The 21,066-nt window shown below is 42.0% G+C and overlaps 2 protein-coding genes and 1 non-coding gene across 3 annotated transcripts; 1 reads left to right on the top strand and 2 right to left on the bottom strand.

Annotated features, from left to right (window-relative positions):
• Nucleotides 1-705: 705 nt before the first annotated feature.
• RANBP1 (RAN binding protein 1) lies at nt 706-11,971 on the bottom strand. The gene is made up of 6 exons (XM_068157326.1): nt 11,638-11,971; nt 9,511-9,647; nt 7,583-7,740; nt 5,389-5,517; nt 3,489-3,554; nt 706-2,529 (listed from the first exon to the last, which is right to left on the bottom strand). Exons 1-6 carry the CDS (start codon nt 11,650-11,652, stop codon nt 2,405-2,407), a joined length of 630 nt encoding a protein of 209 aa, XP_068013427.1. The 5' UTR covers nt 11,653-11,971; the 3' UTR covers nt 706-2,404.
• On the bottom strand, nt 3,277-3,409 carry LOC137450643 (small nucleolar RNA SNORA77). Its single transcript, XR_010989614.1, has one exon. It is a non-coding gene; the product is annotated as a small nucleolar RNA SNORA77 (small nucleolar RNA).
• TRMT2A (tRNA methyltransferase 2 homolog A) lies at nt 11,827-20,783 on the top strand. Its single transcript, XM_068157325.1, has 11 exons — nt 11,827-12,975; nt 13,678-13,786; nt 14,349-14,530; nt 15,752-15,866; nt 16,125-16,240; nt 16,833-16,944; nt 17,653-17,775; nt 19,190-19,265; nt 19,728-19,844; nt 20,053-20,149; nt 20,398-20,783. Exons 1-11 carry the CDS (start codon nt 12,365-12,367, stop codon nt 20,684-20,686), a joined length of 1,947 nt encoding a protein of 648 aa, XP_068013426.1. The 5' UTR covers nt 11,827-12,364; the 3' UTR covers nt 20,687-20,783.
• Nucleotides 20,784-21,066: the final 283 nt, after the last annotated feature.

Here is a 21,066-nt window from a genome sequence, read left to right as displayed (position 1 = left end):
CATCTCAATAAGCCTCAGCAGTGAAGATGGCTTGAAAGCATGAGTAACTGATGACCTGGGCTGGGGAGACAAGACAACATCAGCTACAACTCTAAAACACTTGCTATACAATAAGCTACAAAAACATCTCAGGGACATCTCTTGGTAGACTATGTTACATATAGGAAAGTTAATTACAGTGACTTACATAAAAGCTTTATTTCACTGAGATCAATTTTAAAAATACTTACTGCTTTTTACCTTGTAGAGCAGCACACCTATGGCTTCTAAAGTGACCAGAACACTGACTAACCATCCTTTAGTTTAGAAGGCTAAGACATTCTTCATTCAAATGCTATCCAGAGAAATTATTTTACTTAAGTCGTTCCTCCTAACTTGTCTCCGAGATTGCAGAACTTGTCTCAAGGATGGTTGTAATCCATGAAGTGTAAACATGGATCAGTTAACCTAAACAGGAATGGAAACATCTTGAAATCATTTAAGCATGCATGACTAAGTAAAGAGGGGAAGAAGAGAGTGTAACATAATTAAGCAGTTGCCAATTTTAGGATTAAGATAAATTAAGCGATTCAAGTGTTTCCTCCCCTCTTCTGTACAATGTTTGACAGCGAAATCAAACTCACCCATTTTGCTGCCTTCATCACTATGCCCCTGCAGGCTAAAAATACATTCCCAGTAAGAGTTCTTCAAATAAAAGGCAAATCCTTTAAATGAAAATTTAAATTTATTTTGAAATTCTTAAAATGTAATTCCTGTCAATTTAGACACACTGTTTGACATCATCAGATCAGAGAATTTACAGCGACTCAGGGATAAAGATTTGGCTTTTACATTCAAACCTTAAGTATTTCATAATAGCTTTGTCTTGTTATTTCCAAACCAGAAACACTAAAGAGCATTTTACTTTGCCTCTCAACCATCTTTGTTAATTAAGTTGGTATCTGCTGTACTTGAAGGGGAACATGCACAACACCAAAAGAATTATTTTGTTTGAATTCAGTAAGTACCTTAATTACAGCTCCCAATTTAAGGATGATTCATTGTAGCATCAAAAGGCAGTGCTAAATAAGGTTTTTCTTTATACCTGTTAATTCTCTCAGGTGGACTGCAGAGCCTAACCTACTTGGAAAGCTTCCTAAGATAAAAAGGTCTTGCCATTCAATTTTCACAGCACATGGTCTTAAAAGTTTAGCAAATTTTGTCCAGTTTTTGTAATTCCTTTGGAAGAAGTATCACAGAATACCATCATTAACCTAACACTGTCCTTGTATTTACTGCTTAACAGTAAAATTCAATCTATCAAGACTAAAAATACTTTGATTTTATTGCTTACTATTTTCCTACTCCGTAGCACTAACTTGGGATGGGATAACAGAAAACATTTGCAGAGAAGAGATTTGGTCAGTTTGGCCCATTCTAGTCAGGAGGGTGTCCCTCATTCACATAAAACATAATTAGCTGTTCCCAAGTGAATGCCAGACCACCACTCTCCATGAGGCACAGCCTCCCACCATGCATCTTATGAGTTCAGGATCCCTTCAGTTACTAAAAAACAAAGCAAGCTCCAAAGCCCTGAAAAACAAAACAACCTCAAAATGAAAAGTTGTACTCAAATATATGCTGACAGGCAATCTCATAGTAAGGTACTTGAGCAATTAAGATATCTTTGTATACAGTATAACAGGCTGCTGCTACTGCCTTTGGTCAGCAAGCAGCACACCCTGGAAGATCCGGGACCACAGCAACAACTTTGTGCTTGTCAAGCATTTGTAATACTAGCAAATTTGGGGAGGAAGCAGAGATTTTGTTTTGTAAGAGGAAAATATTTCTCGAGTCTTACAAAATAAATTTCCTCTCCCACCTTCAACTTTAGTGCCTGATGGAGGAGTGTGCCAGGTATGATCTAGAACCTGACTCCAGAAGTATGCTGCATTTCAAGAATCACAGGCACATTCTCTGCTCAGGAAGGGTGGAAGGTCTGTTATGCTACAGTTTTAGAGGCCATGTAAGAAACATCTATGTTGCCTTAATCTTCCCTGGTGGTAAAGCCTGTTAACCTACATAATCCCAAGTTATGATGATATGCATCTCAACACCCAATGAAACAAGCCTTTAAAGCACATAGAAAACTCGGTTCTGTCCTCTGATGCTGTGTTCAAGTTTGCTTTATTCACTCTTTCAGATGACTATAAATAAGTGTTTCCACTATGGAAAAGAAAGTTAGCACAGTACATTTTCATGACTGGGGAATGGATTTTCTGAAGACATCTTCAAAAGGGCAAAAGCTTAGAAAAAACAACCTGAAACGGTGAGAATTCAGTTCCTTAAAGTCCCTTGTAAAAATTAAAACAAAAAAAAAGAACATAAAAAAAAGATAAAGGAAAACTGCAAGGCCCAGGATGATTTATTGCTTTTCTTCATTTTTCTCCTTGGTCTCTTTCTTCTCCGATTCTTTGCTCTCTTCCTTTACAGAAAGCTCTTCTAGTTTTTCAGCGACTTTATCAGCACTATCATTTTTGTCTGTGCCTGCTAAGAGATTGATTAGGGAGAAAAAAAAATGTTACACACAAGCAGTAATGTTAAAGGGGAAATAGTAGAGAGTGGAGAGTGAGTGGGATGGTGAAAGACTGCTGGCATTTAGAATAAAAACAAAAGTAAAGAAACTCTCCACTGAGCACTGATTATTTTTTTCCCCTTTGGAAATTACCTAAGATATCAGAATTAAATAACATTTGCATATTTTAATCACTCAATGAGGAGCCTAATCATAGTGACTAAGAAACAATGTACCATTTGGTTAGCTTTGCTGCCATCAGTTAACAGACTCCATACAGTATCATAAAGTAAATGTTTCCAGTCCCTAATTTCTTACCTGTCTTGACTTTTGGGGTGTGTTTTTAAGTTCAGCAGTTTAAAACTATGGAATGGGAAGTTCTCAACACTAAAAAACCCCCATCACCTATACCTCTTGAAAAGCATGGACTGCAGACCACTAGTGATCTGTACTTTAGCAAGTGTTTATTTCACTTGACGAGCTATCTGGTCACGTAGTTATACAGTTCTACAGGGTGGGGTGTTCAAGAAACCTGTGAAGAAATACCACAGCTTCATGCACATTAACAACTATGAAAGTTAAGTATTTTGCTTGCATGATTTTATATTTGTGTAATTTGGGAAAGGGAACTGGCAGGAGGGAATACCACTGTCATTGCAGCGTTCAGAGCTCATTTGTGTACTATAAACTCAAAATACTCCTTTACATAGTCCTTCCAAAAAAGCAATGTCCCAACAGCTGTTACAACAGCCTCCTACAAGAAAGAAGGCAGTTGTCACTCCTGTGAGCCACTACTCTTGCAGACAGGAAAAGCACCTGAACTGAAGACTGCAGTTCAGTACAGAGTGAGTCTGCTAAAGAACAATGATGATCCAGGGCACTATAAACACAACCAACTAGAAAAAGCAGCATCATATGACACTTTTAACCTTACCTTTCTTTGCTCTCTTTTCTGCTTCATTCTTGCATTCTTCAAATTTTGCCTTGAATTTCTGTGCATCTATTTCAGTAAAGATAGAATGTTTTTCATTAGTTTTACCTCCTTGCAACATTGAATACTTCCAATCTGGAGGAAAGATACTGATAAATTCCATACACAAAACTTGAGTACTACACAATATTCTTGAAGTAGGCCTTTGTGCAGCAGCAGTTTGTTTTCTTTAGAAAGTCTATTAAAGCAGCCTATTTTGTAAAATATTTAAAACACAATGCCAAAGGGAGCTGTTTTATAGTTATTACAACCCCAGTTGTCCCTACCCTACAGGAATATTATGTCAGAGGCTGCTAATACAACTGTCTGCGTGCAAAAGACTGAAGATTAGCTTTGAACTGCCATCCTTGCCAGCTACATTATGCCCTAAAAGACCTCCACATTGTTGCTGGAATTCCTTAGCACTAAGAAAGCAATAGAGTCTGCTTCATTAGTACAGCTCGCAGATTGAGTGCCCAAGGGCCCAGACTCAAGCTATTCTCAACTACAATAGCTAAGGAAGCATAACCTGCATTATGTTCTGGTCTAAGTCACAGCCATTCCAAGCAGATGATCAAGTTCCAATCACTTTTCTACAACAGTAATACAAACAACAAGACACAAAGGCACCAGTAATTTGGTATGCCAACTTGGTCTGACTGACCACATGAGGTCACTGTTTCCCCACAGGGATTCACAAGATACTCTGGCTAGAAGAATATGCATCAAACATTTCCCAAAAGGAAAGATACTTAAAGGGCACACTTTGTGCCCGTTCACCTGTCATCTGCTTAGTCAGAGCTGCAAAGGGTAAAAAGGCAAAGGCACCACTCCCTCAAGACAAAACACTCAAGCTTAACAACCTCTAGGACAAAGAGGAAGACTTTTCAAAGATGACCAAATAGCAACCAAGCCTTCTGATTTCTTATTTGAACAAGAGAAAAAGCAAGCACTGAGCAGGTGAATCAGGAAGATTTGACTAAACAATTCAATAGTGGAGACTTGAGAAGAAGGAAGCAAGCAAAATACACTAGGTTCTTCCCAGATGTAGGCAAATTCATCTCATTTTAAAATACACAGCCACTTTACTAGCCATCAAGTACACTGGGAGAAGAGGTGGCTAAGCCACTAAACTTGAGGCAAACAAATGCTGAAGTGGGAAATGCAAAATTTTTCCTCCTCCACACTGCTTCTTTTTTCAAGGGGAACACTCCACTGATTCAATCTTGTCCTAAGGACCTGGAAAAGCTACCCTGTCATTCAGCCCTACTAGTTGATCCATATGTAACTACAGACCTACTTCCTTTTCTGATAGTCAAAAGTCACTCCAGGAAAACCCACCAAGTAGCCAGCTAGTTGGGTTTGATTAGTACTTCTCCTTGAGTGCTCCATTTAAGCAAAATAAAGGTAGCACTATATACCTTACATGAAAAGAATAGCCATTAGTTGTACAGAATTCTCAGGTCAGTATTTCCCTGCTCCTAATGAAGAAAATGTAATCTTAACTACTACTGAGCACCTCAGATAAACCAAAGCAAGCTGCATATATTAGTCTCTACTCCATAGTGTTAATGCTTTCATTTTTATTCTAACTGGCACTATGCTTGCATGAATTGGCTGAAGCTAAAAAAAAAAAGTGCCTAGGGCAGAAAGCTCTATAAATATGACTGGAGACCTAATTAGTAGACTGTTTGTCAACACATACAGTTAAGTGATTAACTGACTTCTCTCAGAGCAGTAATTAGCTAACACTATCATGCAGTAAGACACAGCATATCTAAACAAGTGGTCTACAGCAGCATTTAGACAAGTAGTATAACATAACAGCACAGAATCAAGGGAAGTTCAATGCCTGTCCACTCACTCTCTGCGTTTAAAAATCGGATTGCCAGAAGTTCAGCCTTGGGGCTTTCATCTGCAAAGTCAGCATGTGTGTTCCAGACCCATGCCCTGTCGCTCCCAGCAATAGGCTTCAGCTCCATTACGGGTGTGACTGAAAAAGCAAGCATTAAAAGATGTACACAGCACAACAGCAAATGTTTTACATCAGCCTAAATCTTACTGACAACTGACTGTAACGTATATAAAAGCACTTTAAGCAGGTTTACTTTTTAGAGAAACAGATGAGAATGATGTCCATATAACTGAGGATGTAAGGAAAACTATGACATGATGCAAGCCTATTACTGTATAAAAGAATGCCAGACTCCCTATTGTTAAGAAACTGAGTTGGATTCAATTCTTGTTTAAAACAGATGATACTGATACTAGGAGAGATACAGACACTAAGCACAACTCTGAGCAATCAAATGGCTTTGGAGGAAAAAGCATCCAGACAAGCAGCATACATTCTTCTTGACACTAAAACTACAAATTTTTATTAAAGTAATTTTTATGCAGTAAGAGAAAAATGTACTTGATTGGATGGTAAGTATAAAGCTCTACTACAAGACAGAATCTTGCAGTGCTGCACAGTGTATGTTCAATCTCCTTGTTCCTCCTCAGTAAATGAAGCCCTTTCTCTCTGGGACAGTTTAATTATTTCACCTGACTGATTGGGGAAGTTGGAACACTACTTCTTTCACTATTCTAAGGCTTTTTACACTACACAGTTGAAACAGGGCTCTTTTTTTCCTTCCTAACCCCTGCATCCTTCATTTAGTTCAGAAGAAATCTGAAGAAGCTACTCACTTTTTTGCATTTTTTAAGTTGAAAGATCCAATACTATTTTATTTCTTTCCACACTTTGAAAAACAAACAAAAATAAAATATATCCTTTTGTCTGCCTGTGAGTCAACACAAATTCCCTAAAGAAATCTATGCTGAAAGCAGATTTTCCATGAAAAACAGTTGACAAACTAAGCACCGATCAAGTCTGTTTTGTATATGCGCAACATTAGTTTTCCTAAGCAAAAGGGCTCTTTTTACTGATTGGTGACTGCCCTGCTTTCATGTTTGCCACTGTATTCACTGAAGAGGAACACCTGTGTCCTCTGAGTCTGAATTTCTGAAGAGATCATAGAATCAATAAGGTTGGAAGAGACCTCAAAGATCATCAAGTCCAACCTGCCACCCAAGACCTCATGACTACTAAACCATGGCACCAAGTGCCACATCCAATCCCCTCTTGAACACCTCCAGGGATGGTGACTCCACCACCTCCCTGGGCTGCCCAAAGAAAACCAGCATTATTGCTTCTGACATCACATGTGTATTAAACTACTTCAAGCAAGTTATTTCAAGTTATCTAAATGCAGTTTAGCTACACCAAATACTATATACTTTTCACATAAACTCCCTAATACTACTAAAGCATTGCCAGATTAGTCTACTTGTTTGTTATATTGACTTTCAAGTCTCCCTTGCCCTTTCATGTCTATTTTTTATTCAGAGGATCAGAGTAACAAACCTCTCCTGCTCCATCAGCTCTCAATACACATTCTTTTTGAATGAGTTGGTTGAATATACCATGTGCATTTCAGTTTATTTCACAAGCAGGGAAAGGCAGCCACAGATTATTTCAGGACCTATGATTATTAGGCAACTGCTTCTACCAACTCAAACATTTATCTCAAAGTAGTAAGTTACATGACTGCTTGTCTCATTCTTTTATCAAAATGAGCTGGTATACATTAATTTCTTATCCTGAACAGTACTTTCCACACTATTAATCATTTAAAAACTACACACAGGGAACAATCACATATCTGTGTATCCCAGATAAATTTTGAAGTGTGTTTAGAACATTATCCGAGTCTGAAAAACAAACCCCAACCAAACAACAACTTTTAGCCTTGGCCTTGCAGGAAATACCCAAACACAACTACAGCTTCTTTTCATTAATAAAAATATACACTTGATGCTTCTGATGCTTGCAGCCATGCGTGCAGAGCAAGACACCTACACTTACAGTCTACTATAAACCTGGTGCCTCTTTAAAGGCATACAGTAAATTGCTAGCTACCACCAAAAAGCCCCGAGCCCTTAATCTACAATGTACAATTCTACAAGGTTATTCTTCAAAACATAAAAAGGAAGTATAGCAATGTATAACATACTATAATGGTTTGCACAGATTTTTAAGGTTTTATCCCTCCTCATGAGGAGGCGAATTGTTCCCTTTTCCTTGTGTTTCAGGAGTTTCACATCACCAGTTCCTCGCTCTTTCCACTCTGGATGGTCATTCGCAGATGCAAATCGGAATAGCTTTGCACGCCTTAAAGAGAGAATTGAAGGAGTTAGCACACATGCAGAAACACTTAGCAAAACAGCACACTCAACACCACAGTTGTGTTGTAAACAGAACAACAATTCCTTCTGTAAGACTCCATGCTCTACTTCAGCATACAAATTCAGTAACTGAAATACATTCAGAATTAGTAACAAAATATTAGGAATCACCTAGCAGCTGTACTAAAATTCAACCGGTCCTGGACACATCTTTAGGAGACAATAAACATACACGGTGTTTGCAACCTTAAAAGTTGCTAATTAACAGAGTTTGCTGTAGCTAGAGCTCTTACATATTATGAATACAGCCAACAATATTAATTAAATCAAGAAACTGAGCAACTTGAGGCTAGACTCCTGTACAATTCCAAGCCCAATGACTGATCAACTGTTCGAATGCCTCACTATCTACTCACTCATTTTGTTTATACCTCCAAAAACCTAGTTGTTGCCACTCTTAAATCAGGAATACAAGAAGCTTAGTGCTGCACTGCAGTGCAACATACCTGTTTCAGAACATCACTGTTTCATCTTCCAAGATGCCAGTGTGCCGAAAGAGAAACAGGAGTTTGGGACATTAGTCAAAGCTGACCCAAGAGACAGTCTGAGCTCTGCTAGCAAGGAGTTTATGACACTGCTGTAGGAAAGGAAGCACCTGCTCACACTACAGACATATGAAAATATACTTTTACAGAAAAGAGAAAGGATAGGGACTTGTAATAAGCCAGGTCTTTCTAAAGAAGATGGCAGATGTTGGAGCAAGCCACCCTAACAGATGCTCTGATGCAGATGACTTTTTGTTCCAAGATGGCATTCAGTAGGCAATTCCCCTAAGTTCAGCTATCGGAACAACCAGCATTCAAAAACCCCCAAAACCAAACAAAACCACCACACCCAAAAAACCCACAACCACCACTTTCCTTCTTTACCACCCTGCAGACATAAAAATGAACCTATACAGAGCACTGGAACTTACCCTACTATTGCCCTCCCCATTTTTAAGTTCAAAAAAATTCTTTCAATCTGATACTGCACATTACATGTGCAGAAGTCTAATGGCCAGAGATCTCACCGTCACTTTTTTTTACCAGACTCTGTACAAGAACTCAAATCTCTCTTCCAGATGAGCAATACCAATACCCTTCTGTGATTAAGAAAAAGCAATACCTACATAAAGTAAACTCATGATCAAATTCAAAACATTTAAGCCTTTAGCCTACATGTATCATTTATCTGAAGAAACATCTTCAGCAAGCTATCCTGACAGTGAGCCAAATCTGAAGATAGAAATAGATTTACGACAACAGAAAGATATTGCTACAAATGCCCCAATACTGTACTGCATGTACTGCTTTTATTGTCTCAGTATATCATACATCACTCTTTACAGCTGGTGATGCATGGCAGCAACACTGTGTAGATATCATTTCTACCCCCCCAAGACACTTATTTAGATTGTGATCACACAATTACAAACCTCTAATTACCAGCCAAGATAATGTATTCTTTTAGACTGAAAAAAAACCAACCTACAGCCAGATCTGTACAGCCAACCCTCTTCTCTTGTTCAAGACTTCAGTTTCTTGGGGCATTATCATCACCCATCTCCCTACTCAAGTCTCTGCCACTCCAGTAAACACTAACCAACTTAGATTACCCACTTGTATGAGTCTGTGAAGCTACACAGCTTTTTATAAACACATCCAAGATAAAGTCTAATAAACATTTTGATAACATACAAAATTATTCTACTTACATCTTAAAGAGTTCTTCCTCATCCTCTTCCAGAGTTTTTATTTCTTGTTCAGGAAGAGAGACTATAGGCTCAAATTGAGGATCATGGTTAGAATCATCTGCATTTTCGGTAGAGGTATCATGCTCTTCATGTGTTTCCTGGAGAGAGGGAAACACCAAAACACAGAAAAGGGATAAAACTTGCTATGTGCTTAAAATCTTAAGCACTCATATTTATGTTTAAAACACTTAAGAACTATTGAACAGCTAGATATCAGGAGCCAAAATACCCTGTAACAAGAACTGAAAATAAAGCCTATTGTTTTTAGCTGTAATGAAAGTCAACATACAGTTATACTCAAAAAAAAGAAGTGCTTTTGCAGTGCTACTTTCCTTAATGCAACCTCTCTTATTAACTGTGCAGAGGCTTGGCCTTGCAGCAAGGCCTCTTGGTTATGGGAAAATAATTTCAACTATTTTTCCTAAATAACGTGTTTCATGCTACCAAAGCACTACTGTTTTTTAGTGCCAAATGACCTATCATTAACAGGTAAAGAGAAAAAAATCAAACACCCTAAAGCAACCAACTAACCCAGCACAGGGAAACCATGACATCCAGAAGTTCACTATTTTAGTCTTATGTATCAGAATCACTGACAATCAAACTTAATTTCAAAGCACAGTTGCAACATTCATGAAATAATGTAAGGTTTTTGGCTTTAAGTCTCATTGGGGAACTTCAGGTTATGGGAAAATGGCTAAAATACTGCTTCCTCTTTATTTACTTGGGAATCTGTCCATGCACTCGTTAAGCTTAAGAACTGCTTTTGGTATGCGACTAGGAAGTAAATGATAAACATCTCTAATACTTAATACATATGCACTGCTAAGAAGCATTTAGTAGAGGAGCCTAGAAGGAAGATTAATCTGCAAGTCTGATGAGGCCACAAACAGCTATCTCAGGTTAAAGGAACGAAAAGAGAAAGGAAAATCTGTACACACTTCAAAGACACTTAAATTTTATTTGCACTTTAGAGATGAAAGAGTCACTTTTACACGGTCTATTTAGAATATCCTTTATAGAGCAGGTACACACCACACATGGAGAAAGCAGCTGAAATAACGCAATTTATTTTTACTAAATATAAAAAAAAAACTGAAAGCAGGGGCAGGGAGGAGAAGGAATTGTAGAAATGTTGGGGAAAAGAAAACAGTTTAAAAAAAAAAGTTCAACTATCATAACTATCATTACTTTTATCTTGCCCGTGTTCCAGTATGCAAGACAAAAAAACAACGAGAAGGATGTTAACACAACTGCTTTAAAAGAAGCTTGAAAATAAACACTGCCGAATTTTTATATAATGCCTCCCCAAATACCACGCAGTACATCATCCGTCCTGTGGCTGGCCAATTAATTAGAGGCCGTGAGAAACGCACGACGCACAACAGCCACAAGTGAGAGAAAACAGACCCCGTTGTCGTGTTAAGATCCCTGCCTGCCGGGATATAAAGCACGTGGGGCTACTCCTCTCTCCGGGCCGCCGCACGAAGGGTTCGGGCAGATGGGCTAGGGGAGAGGCGGAGAGAGAAGAGAAGAAAGGAGGGAAACGGGGAGAGAGATGACTGCAAGGCGCCCGAATCGCAGCCGAAGCCGTGGTGCCTGCGAGAGGCTTCGGTTTTGTCACGCACGGGCAGGGCCGGCGCAGGCCGGGCGGAGCGCGCGCGGACCGCCTCGCCTCCCACGGTCGGCTGCAAGAGACAGGCCCCACGAGACACACGTGCCCGAGCCGCCTGGCGCGGCCGCGCATCCCCAGCCCCGCCGCGCTAAGCCAGGCGGACACAAGGCAATGTTGCCTTTGGACTGCTCTCGGAGAAGGCCCCGAGCCCATCCTTCCCGATCCCGGGCCTTGCCTGACCTCAGGTCGGCAGCTCCGCTTAAGCCCTTCTGCTCCCAAAGGCCACCCCACGCCGCCCACCCCGGCAGGCCTGCAGGCCCTCTCTACCCCTGGCCGGGCCCCACCTGTTTCCGTTACTCTTCCCGCTTTCACTGCCTTTTCTTTTCCCCTTCTCCTGCTTCCCCCTCAGCTCCAGGCCTTCCCACCCCAGCAGCCGGCTTCCCGGCCCATAGAAGAGCGCCCGCTGCCCTCACCTTGTTGTCCGCCATGGGGCCAAGCTCACTCCGCTCTGCTCGCCGTTGCTGCTTGTCCAACGAGCTTCCTGCCGCGCGCCCCCGCCCCTCCCGCCTTTACCTCATTCCCGCAGCCCGCGCCGCTGCCGCCGCAAGGCCCGATGGGAAACACCCACTTTCCCTCACGCCGCGTTGCCGCGACGCTCCCGGCGTGCCACGGCGGGCGGAGATCCGGCAAGGGCGCGGTGCAGAGACAGTTCCCATCAACCTCAGCCGTGCCGGCACTGGCCTGAGGCGCAGAACCCCTTCCCTGGATCGGCCTGACCCCGGCGAAGATTCTTTTTGTTGTTGTTGTCCCGTTACTGAGGCGCTTCCCATCAGCCCTCACGGCATGGCGGCGGCCACCCCGCGTCCCGACCCAAGATGGCGCCCACGTGCGTGACCGGGGAGGGGGTGGGCAATCTTTTAGTGGCTTTCATTACGATTTTTTCGAGACGCAGCAGAACCCGCATAAGAGGAGCGGTAGCAGTGAGGGACAGACGTTAAAGGAAAAAAAGCAGATAACACCACGTCTCCCTCCGCGCCGTGCCTCTTGCCGCAGCGTGTGTGTGACGACACAGCCCCGCCCCCGGGAGCCCGGCAGGAGGAAGCGCCGGGCTGCGCGGGGCACGCGTGGCGGGAGTTGAGCTGGTGACCGGGCTGAGGCGATTCTGGCGCCGGGCTGTGCGGCCGCGGGGCTGGCAGGAGCATGGCGGAGGAGAGTGATCGGTGCGAGCCCGGCCGCGTCGTGCTTCCTGTGCCGGAGACTAAAGATGAGGCTGAAGTGGAGAGCAAGGCCGATGGAGGTGGGGGTGACCCCGCGGAGAGCCCCGCAGCCTGCCCCGACGTGTACAGATACATTAAAGGAGACTTATTTACCTCTGAGATATATAAAGTAGAAATACAAAACCTTCCCAAGTACATCGGATTTAACGATGTGAAAAAGTTCCTTGCCAAATACGGGCTTAGTCCTCACAAGATAAAACTTTTTGGGAAGCAGACGTTCGCGTTCGTGACTTTTAAAAGTGAGGAGGAGAGGGACAAGGCCATGAAGGTCCTCCATGGGGTTTTGTGGAAAAGCCGGCACCTGAGCGTTAGGCTCGCCAAGCCGAAGGCTGACCCCATCGCAAAAAAGAGGAAGAAAGAAGAGGAGATGGAGCAGGGAGAGGTGAAGCGACCGGCTCCTTCCCAAGGCGGTGAAGAGGAGCCTCTGAGCAAGCAAATAGCGGATGTGGTGACCCCGCTGTGGAACATGCCCTATGAAGAGCAGCTGGCCAAAAAGAAGCAGGAATGTGAACAAGTGCTGCAGAAGCTGACAAAGTAATTCCTGTTTCTAAAGCTACTGTAATGTTTACAAGACTTGACTTGTTTTGGGATATAGCTAAGTTGTCCTCTCTAAAATGAAGTAAATTAGAGGTAGGTCAAAACCCAGATCCCCTGAGAAAGTAAATTAAAAAAATCATCTGTGGTAATAGGACTTAAAAACTGCTCCAGCTGGCAAAATCAAACCTAAACTTGCTATTGCTGTTCTTGCATCAGCCTTGAAATACTGGTAAATGAAGGGGCAATGTTTTAAGGGCTGTTGTTCCATGGGCCTAAGAGGGAGGATGTTTGTGCCCTTAAAAAACAAATTTAAATTGACGCTGTCAAATGCTGTGAAACAATCTGTAACGATGGTAATTTACTGTGAGGACTTTTCTCTTTAAAAATGCCCTGAATTTTTTGTGCCTGGTGTTTGTGGATGAAAGTACCAACCACTTCTGTCTCTTGCTCTGCTCACTTACATAGGTGAAATTGATAAATCTAGTACCTACCTTTATAACTATCTTTAACTTTTTTTTCCCTCCGCCAGGTCACAATTCTTATAAAGTTGGGGGGTGGTAAACCTGTTAAAAATTCTACTGGAAGAAACAGACTTAATCTGATAGTTGTATGCCCTATGGAAACCCCCAGTCCTGTGCAGCTGTTGACCTCACTCTTTATAAATGTGTACTTTACAATTTTCGTTTCTGATTTGGGCAGGGAAATAGGAAATAACAACCGAGCTTTATTGCCTTGGCTGTTCCTGCAGAAGCAGAAGTACAATAAATTGTGCTGCCCGATAGAGGGAGTGAAAGCATCACCTCTGCAGGTAATGTCATCCTAGGTAAAGTATGGAATGGGGTTAATAAGCTTAAGGTTAAAGTAATCGTTTGGTTTTAGGAGACAGGGGACAAACTTCCACTTGTAATGAAGGAGACCTGTAATGTACAGACTTCATAGTATAATAAGTGATGAATTTTAGACATTGGTGCTTTTTGTTTAAATACTGTGGAAATGCAGAAAGCAGAATGTGATGAATCTTAGACACTGGTGCTTTTCATTTAAATATTGTGCAGAATAGTTACTCTTGACTGAATAATCTGAACTTCGAAATTAAGATGCTGTCCCTGCAACATAGGCCTAAGAGGGAGGACGTCTGTGACCTTGTGTTTTAGGCCAGTGCAGACATTCTTCAACAGAGGCAATGTATTGCTCTTTAAACAAGACTTACTAATACATGTTCAGTGTTGCTGTTAGTTCTCATGCATCAAAACCCATGGATATCTTCCCTGTGAACTGTGTCCATTTGCAAATACATATGACCAGATGAGAGCTGAGAAGTTCAAAGAAGTGCTCTGTAGATATCTTACATAACTGTCTTTTAAATCTAGACAGAATATCGCAACAAATGTGAGTTCTTGATTGGGACTGGTGTAAATCAAGAAGACAAAACTGTGGGTTGTCGTCTTGGCAAATACAAGGGTGGTACATGTGCTGTAGTGGAACCATTTCACACTATTCACATTCCTGCTGTTACCAAAAAAGTAGTCAAAGCTTTCCAAGACTACATAAGGTGAGCAGAAGTAAAATGAGTTCTCAAAAAGTTTTGATGTCTTACTTAAGAATCGTGATAAATATTCTGAAAAGCTTAGTGGTTTGGGGTTTGGTTTTTTTGAGTTTTGAGACCTGAGCTATGCCAGTCTCAATTTTCAGCAATTGCTTGATGCTTTCATTTTGTGCCTTCATCAGTATTCTCCTCTTGCTCAGCTGTTCTGAAGTGGAGGGACAGGTACCAGCTGAACACAGCATTATTATAAGCAATAAGATGTTTAATTGTGGCCTTCCAGTATCTGAAGGGGGCCTACAGGAAGGCTGGGGAGGGACTTCTCAGGATCTCAGGTAGTGATAGGACTAGGGGGAATGGAATGAAGCTGGAGGTGGGAAGATTCAGGCTGGATGTGAGGAGGAGGTTCTTCACCGTGAGAGTGGTGAAGCCCTGGAATGGGTTGTCCAGGTTGAGGCCCCATCCCTGGAGGTGTTTAAGACCAGGCTGGATGAGGCTCTGGCCAGCCTGATCTAGTGTGAGGTGTCCCTGCCCATGGCAGGGGGGTTGGAACCAGATGATCCTTGTGGTCCCTTCCAACCCTGACTGATACTACTGTGATACTGTAAGTGTACAATAAAAAGCCTCTATTCTTTGAAAGCTTATTCCACTAACTGAAAAGAAATGCTTGGGAAAAGGTTTTTGAAAAGAGGAAGTTGAATAACAGAAGTCAATTGCTTCTTTGGATGAAGAGAAGAGGCATCCTACAACAAAGAATTAACCCCAAAGTTGTACATTCAGGCAGCAGTATTTGTTAGAAAAAGGAGTGCTTTCCTTAGGAAGGTATTCACTCCTCAAAAATGGAAACCTCAGAAGAATCATAAAGATGGAAAGTTTGAACTTGGAATGAAGTACAGCAGCCAGCAAAGGCATTATGGAATGTGCCATCCTCAGTCCAATGAATGGCTGCTCAGGTCCTGTCTGTAATTTTGGATGGTTTAAAATGGGTAAGGGGACTGTGAGAGATAGGGAGAGATAATTTTGCATTAGGAGATCTCTATCAGTATAATTTTTTCTTTGTTAAATTCAGATGTTGAAGTCATTCTTCTCTTGACAAATCAGTGTAGCCTGTGTGCTTAACATTTTTTGTCACTTTGCATGATGAGCTTATTTTATTTTTTCAATAAAATGTGGAGTGTTAATGCAGAAAAGTAGTTCTCTGTTAAGTAATTCAGCTTCTGAAAATTGCAGGTCAACTCCTTACTCAGTATACAGCCCAGAAACCTATGAGGGTCACTGGAAGCAGCTCACAGTCCGTACCAGCAGGAATGGCCACATCATGGCAATTGTTTATTTCAATCCTCAGGTATTTTAAGTGGATATACAATATGCAGCCCAGGCACACAGCTTTAAAATCATTTAAATTTGGTTTTATGAATAGTGCATGCAAAAGAGAAAGAGAATAATTATTTGGTAGCTTACCTTGCATTGCTACTCTTCTATTTAGATCAATCTGATACATAGAAATGAATGAGTAATAATATGCTTAGAGAAGGCATGCACCAAATCAAGTTTTGAAGTGACCAAGATGATTCTTCTCCCTTCTTTCAAATGAAACCATTAGAAATTAAGTAAAGAAGAGCTAGCTGACCTGAAAAGCTCTCTGGCAAGATACTTCACAGAAGGGACGGGAAGGAGTAGTGGCGTTACTTCGTTGTACTTCGTGGAGGAAGGACAAAGGTGAGGGAGTTGACTTGGCTTTGGAGGATTTTGGTGCAAGAGAACAGTAGGGAGCACTTCCACACCATTATTTTGCATATTTCATACAAGTAGCAGCAATGTAACGTAATTTGTCAAGCAGCTACTTTGTCCACAAAAGACTTGTGAAATTTCCTCTTTTCCTGTAGTATTCCCTGTCTAAAGGCTGGTAGAGTGTCAGTGGGGGAACCCACTGCTCGTTGCTGACTGTGAAGGCTGTGCAAGTGTGTACTGCAGCAAATGGGTATTTACTATCAACAAGTAACTTCTGCCTCCTTTCTTCCCTATTTCATGTTCCTTTTTTTCCCTACAACCTCCCCATTCTCTTCCACAGAGCCCAAGGCTCACACTGTCTTTCCCTAGAGGCAGTGTAGGTCCTGCTGTTGATGTCACTGGAGCAATTGTACACATTAAGAAAATAGTCCTAAAAGGATGTGAATAAATGTTGGCCCCCTCTGAATTACTGCTTAATACAGAGGTTTTAAGATGACTACAGACAGCTGTGGTAAAAATTGTAACAAACATGTTCATCTCTTGTTCTTTGTGTTTCCCTGTGCCTTTCCTCCTGCCCCAGGAAATCTCCCAATCTTGAGGACTTGCCTTTGGAGCACGTGGCTGGTGATAAGTACATATATGAAGAACTTCTTGGCCTGAAGTTTCGAATTTCTCCTCATGCATTTTTTCAAGTAAGAATGATAGGAAGTTGCTAATTTAACTGGACTTGCATTATTGCCCTTAAGATTGGCTAATGCTACGTGACAAGATACTCTATACCTAGAGCTTTAATCTTTTGTATATTTGCTGTGATTAAATACCTTTGAGTGTTATGTTTGCCTGTAAAACCAGCCAGTGAATGAGTGCGAACTTGCTGGGGGCATGCTGAAGACAACTCTTTCTCTTTTTTGTAGTTGACTCTCATTTGTCTGCTGCATATACATATATACATATGCCACTGCATATATGGAACATGCAAGATGTAGTTCAGGAATCTTTGTAGTGCTAGTTTGTGTTTGCTTTTTCCACAACGTTATTTCTGCCCTTCCAACGCTTTCAAGCCTCAACAGGTAGCTTAATTCTGTCACCGAAATGGAAAGTACTGGAGTAGGGAAGAAGTGTATTATCACTTGGTGTCCCATATACCTTGAAGCTAAACTGTATTTTCTATTATTTGCCATAGATTATAGGTTATCATGTTGTCACTGGACATAGATAACAAAAATGCACTGCTTAGAGTGGAGCAAGACTCCATGGAAGCGTGATCTTGTAGCATATGCCAGTCTAGGTCAGGTGTGCATGATTTGAACTGAGGTGTGAAGCTCACTTATCTCTTAGACTCATTCAAACATCTTCACTGCTTATGGAGAAGCAGACCCATCTGAAATACAATTTCACAGGTGAACACACAAGCTGCAGAAGTTTTGTATACTGCGATAAGGGAGTGGGCGCAGCTGAGCCACGAGAGCACTGTACTTGACATTTGCTGTGGTACAGGAACTATTGGGATTTCTTTGGCAAAGGTGAGTGATTTCCATCATATAAGCCACTTTTAGCAGATGTAGCTCTTTAGTCATGCTTACAATGAAAGAGAGAACTTGGTGCACTTAAAGTGCAACACATATATTTAGTTAATTTCTAATTAAACTGTCTGCAACCAAATGACTATGAAAGCTCATCCCTGTGTTGAGCAGCCCAAATTATATTGAAACTAATTTAGTCAAAAGAGGCAGTAGCTCTCAAGGAGAGCCAAAATTTATGACAATCTATCAACTAGTTTGGGCTTTCTCAGAAAGCTTTGCACATGAATAACCAATGTTTCTTACAGAATTTCACAGTATCACAGTATAACTTAGGTTGGAAAGGACCTCGAGGATCATCGAGTCCAACCTATGAACACAGACCCCATGACTAGACCATGGCACCAAGTGCCACGTCCAATCCCCTCTTGAACACATCCAGGGACGGTGACTCAACCACCTCCCTGGGCAGCACATTCCAATGGCGAATGACTCGCTCGGTGAAGAACTTTCTCCTCACCTCGAATCTAAACCTCCCCTGGCATAGCTTGAGACTGTGTCCCCTTGCTCTGGTGCTGGTTGCCTGGGAGAAGAGGCCAACCCCTTCCTGGCTACAAGCACCTTTCAGGTAGTTGTGGAGGGCAATAAGGTCACCCCTGAGCCTCCTCTTCTCCAGGCTAAACAATCCCAGCTCCCTCAGCCTCTCCTCATAGGGCTTGTGTTCAAGGCCTCTCACCAGCCTTGTTGCCCTTCTCTGGACACATTCAAGTGTTTCAATGTCCTTCCTAAACTGAGGGGCCCAGAACTGGACACAGTACTCAAGGTGTGGCCTAACCAAAGCAGAGTACAGGGGCACAATGACCTCCCTGCTCCTGCTGGCCACACCATTCCTAATGCAGGCCAGGATGCCATTGGCCCTCCTGGCCACCTGGGCACACTGCTGGCTCATATTCAGGTGGCTGTCAATCAGCACCCCCAGGTCCCTCTCTGTTTGGGAGCTCTCCAGCCACTCCGACCCCAGCCTGTAGCTCTGCATGGGATTGCCGTAGCCAAAGTGCAGCACTTGGCACTTGGACTTGTTGAATGCCATCCCATTGGATTCTGCCCATCTGTCCAGTCGGTCGAGGTCCCTCTGCAGAGCCTTTCTACCCTCTAACTGACTAACATCTGCTAGACCATAGTAGTATGGCCCCTGACAGACTTCAGTTGTATTGGTGTCTTATAACATAAAAGCTGGGATAAATCAACCTAAAAAGTCCCTCTTTATTTGCACAGGTCCCTTCTCAGCCTTTATTCTGGCTGGAAGGCAGTAATTCTCTGACCAGGTAGTAGTCAACATTCACGTCTAGGAAGGTGCTTATGCTGTGAAGGGTGGTTGCATTTACAGACTAGAGGTCTTTCTCCCTTGATTCCATAGCAAGTAAAGAAAGTGATCGGAATTGAACTCTGCCAAGAAGCCGTGCAGGACGCCAAAGTGAACGCCCAGATTAATGGTTAGTTAAACTGAAATGCTAAGATCAGTTGCTTAAGGAGCATGGTTTCTCTTTGCCTTATCTAAGCAGCTTGGAATTACATGTTGTTGATAGTAAGCTTCTCCATTTTAAACATTTAATCTCCTTTGAAAACAAACACCATGTTAGTCTGCGAGATCAATTTGCCTTTTGACTAACAGCTCTGGGTTTTTCCCCCCAAAATGAAACATTCCAGTGTAAAAGTGAGATGAAGCCACAGTTACTTGTGTTTTGTGGGGTTTTGCTTTCATCCAGGTGATGGAAGATGCTCAGGTTACTGTTAAGTGCTCTGAAGTAGCATACTGTGTAAATGACACTGATTTCAGGGTAGTCTGTCACAGTTTGTAGTTTATAAGGCATCCAAACTTAATATCCAGTTGGAGCTTACTGAAAGATACTTTGACTTGGTAAAAACTCTGGTAACATCTTTCCTTTTTTCAACAGAACTAGATAACATTGAATTTCACTGTGGGAAGGCTGAAGATATTGTTCCATCCCTAATTAACCTATTAGCTCCTCAGAACCTGATTACTATTGTAGATCCACCACGAGCAGGGCTGCGTAAGTTCTCTTTTAAGTCTCTTCTAGGTGGGTGTTTGGTGGTGAACTAAGGAAATGCCAATGGAATAAATTAGCAAGAGGCTTCAGGTGCAGCTTCAACAGCTGGGTAGTGCAACAGGTTTTGTTCATGCTGGAGTATAACCTGGAGGTCTTGTGTGAGTCTGTTGCTGCAACCAGAACTGGTAAGCAGCTTGTTTTCATCATCTAGATTCCAAGGTAATTCTTGCCATTAGAAGAGCTGAACATCTGAAGAAGCTGATCTATGTATCCTGCAATCCCAGAGCTGCAATGAATAACTTTGTGGAGTGAGTATGTCTTGCATTAAGTTAACTTAGTGAATATGCTAAGAGGAGGATGTGCTCCTTGGTGAGGCTTACCTCTCACCAGAAATGGCTCATAGCTGCTGCAGCGCAAGCATGGAAATGCCCTAAGTAATAACAGAAGTATCTGGGGTAGTAAATAACTCAGGGAATAAAACCCAGCCTTAGAAGAGCAGCAGTGCTGAGCAGAGTACTAGAATTATTAACATTCTTTTTCTTTCCTTTCTATCAAGCCTTGGGCGGGCCCCTTCCAACAGGGTCAAAGGAGCTGCTTTCCGTCCTGTTAAAGCGATGGCTGTGGACCTCTTCCCTCAGACCAGGCACTGCGAGTTACTGATATTCTTTGAAAGGGTTGAATATGCAAATGGAAGCTCTGCTGGAGCAACACCTGATGCTACTCAAGTCACAACAGCAGGATATGACTCAGAGTGCCTGGATGGCACTGACCCATCTAACACTGACATGAGCCAAGCAACTTCTGTACCTGTAGATACTGCACTTGAAGAGAGGGAATCAACCTAACTCCTCAGAGACACTTTCCAGAACCCACTTTTGCTTGTTAACTGCTTCAGGAACATTATTTCTGTAACATCTGGGTAATAAATCTCCATACAACAGAGCAGTTGCAAGGCATTCAGGTTATTTCATCAGACCAGTCTCAGTGAATTTTCATTCTGTATTAGTATGTCATATCCTGCTTTTCTCCTGTCTTGAAGGGGAAATTCAGTTGAGTGAGACAAATCTCATTCTTTAAACAGTTGAGTTTTAGACAAAGTATTCTACAAGTACATTCATGCATGGCCCTCTTGACACCAAGGCTGGTTTTTAGTGCAACACTATCCCAGTGTGGTATGAAACAACACACCTCAAGAAAGGGCTGCAATTTATCAAGAGCTAAGCCC

This window comes from Melanerpes formicivorus, unplaced genomic scaffold (assembly GCF_026170545.1).
Source record: "Melanerpes formicivorus ecotype bairdi unplaced genomic scaffold, bMelFor1.0.p_v2 SCAF_36, whole genome shotgun sequence".
In the NCBI taxonomy this organism is placed as follows: Eukaryota; Metazoa; Chordata; class Aves; order Piciformes; family Picidae; genus Melanerpes; species Melanerpes formicivorus.
This window is presented reverse-complemented; position numbering and strand designations above follow the sequence as displayed.

What these genes read in the sequence shown, in the direction of transcription:
- RANBP1 (XM_068157326.1), bottom strand. An exon ending in GAGGAAGAACTCTTTAAGAT is followed by an intron (nt 7,741 to 9,510) that starts GTAAGTAGAATA and finishes TCTCTCTTTAAG; the next exon opens with GCGTGCAAAGCTATTCCGAT. An exon ending in CCGATTTTTAAACGCAGAGA is followed by an intron (nt 3,555 to 5,388) that starts GTGAGTGGACAG and finishes TTACTGAAATAG; the next exon opens with ATGCACAGAAATTCAAGGCA.
- TRMT2A (XM_068157325.1), top strand. Translation starts at nt 12,365, where the DNA reads ATGGCGGAGGAGAGTGATCGGTGCGAGCCCGGCCGCGTCGTGCTTCCT. An exon ending in GCTTTCCAAGACTACATAAG is followed by an intron (nt 14,531 to 15,751) that starts GTGAGCAGAAGT and finishes TGAAAATTGCAG; the next exon opens with GTCAACTCCTTACTCAGTAT. An exon ending in TTCGTGGAGGAAGGACAAAG is followed by an intron (nt 16,241 to 16,832) that starts GTGAGGGAGTTG and finishes CTCCTGCCCCAG; the next exon opens with GAAATCTCCCAATCTTGAGG.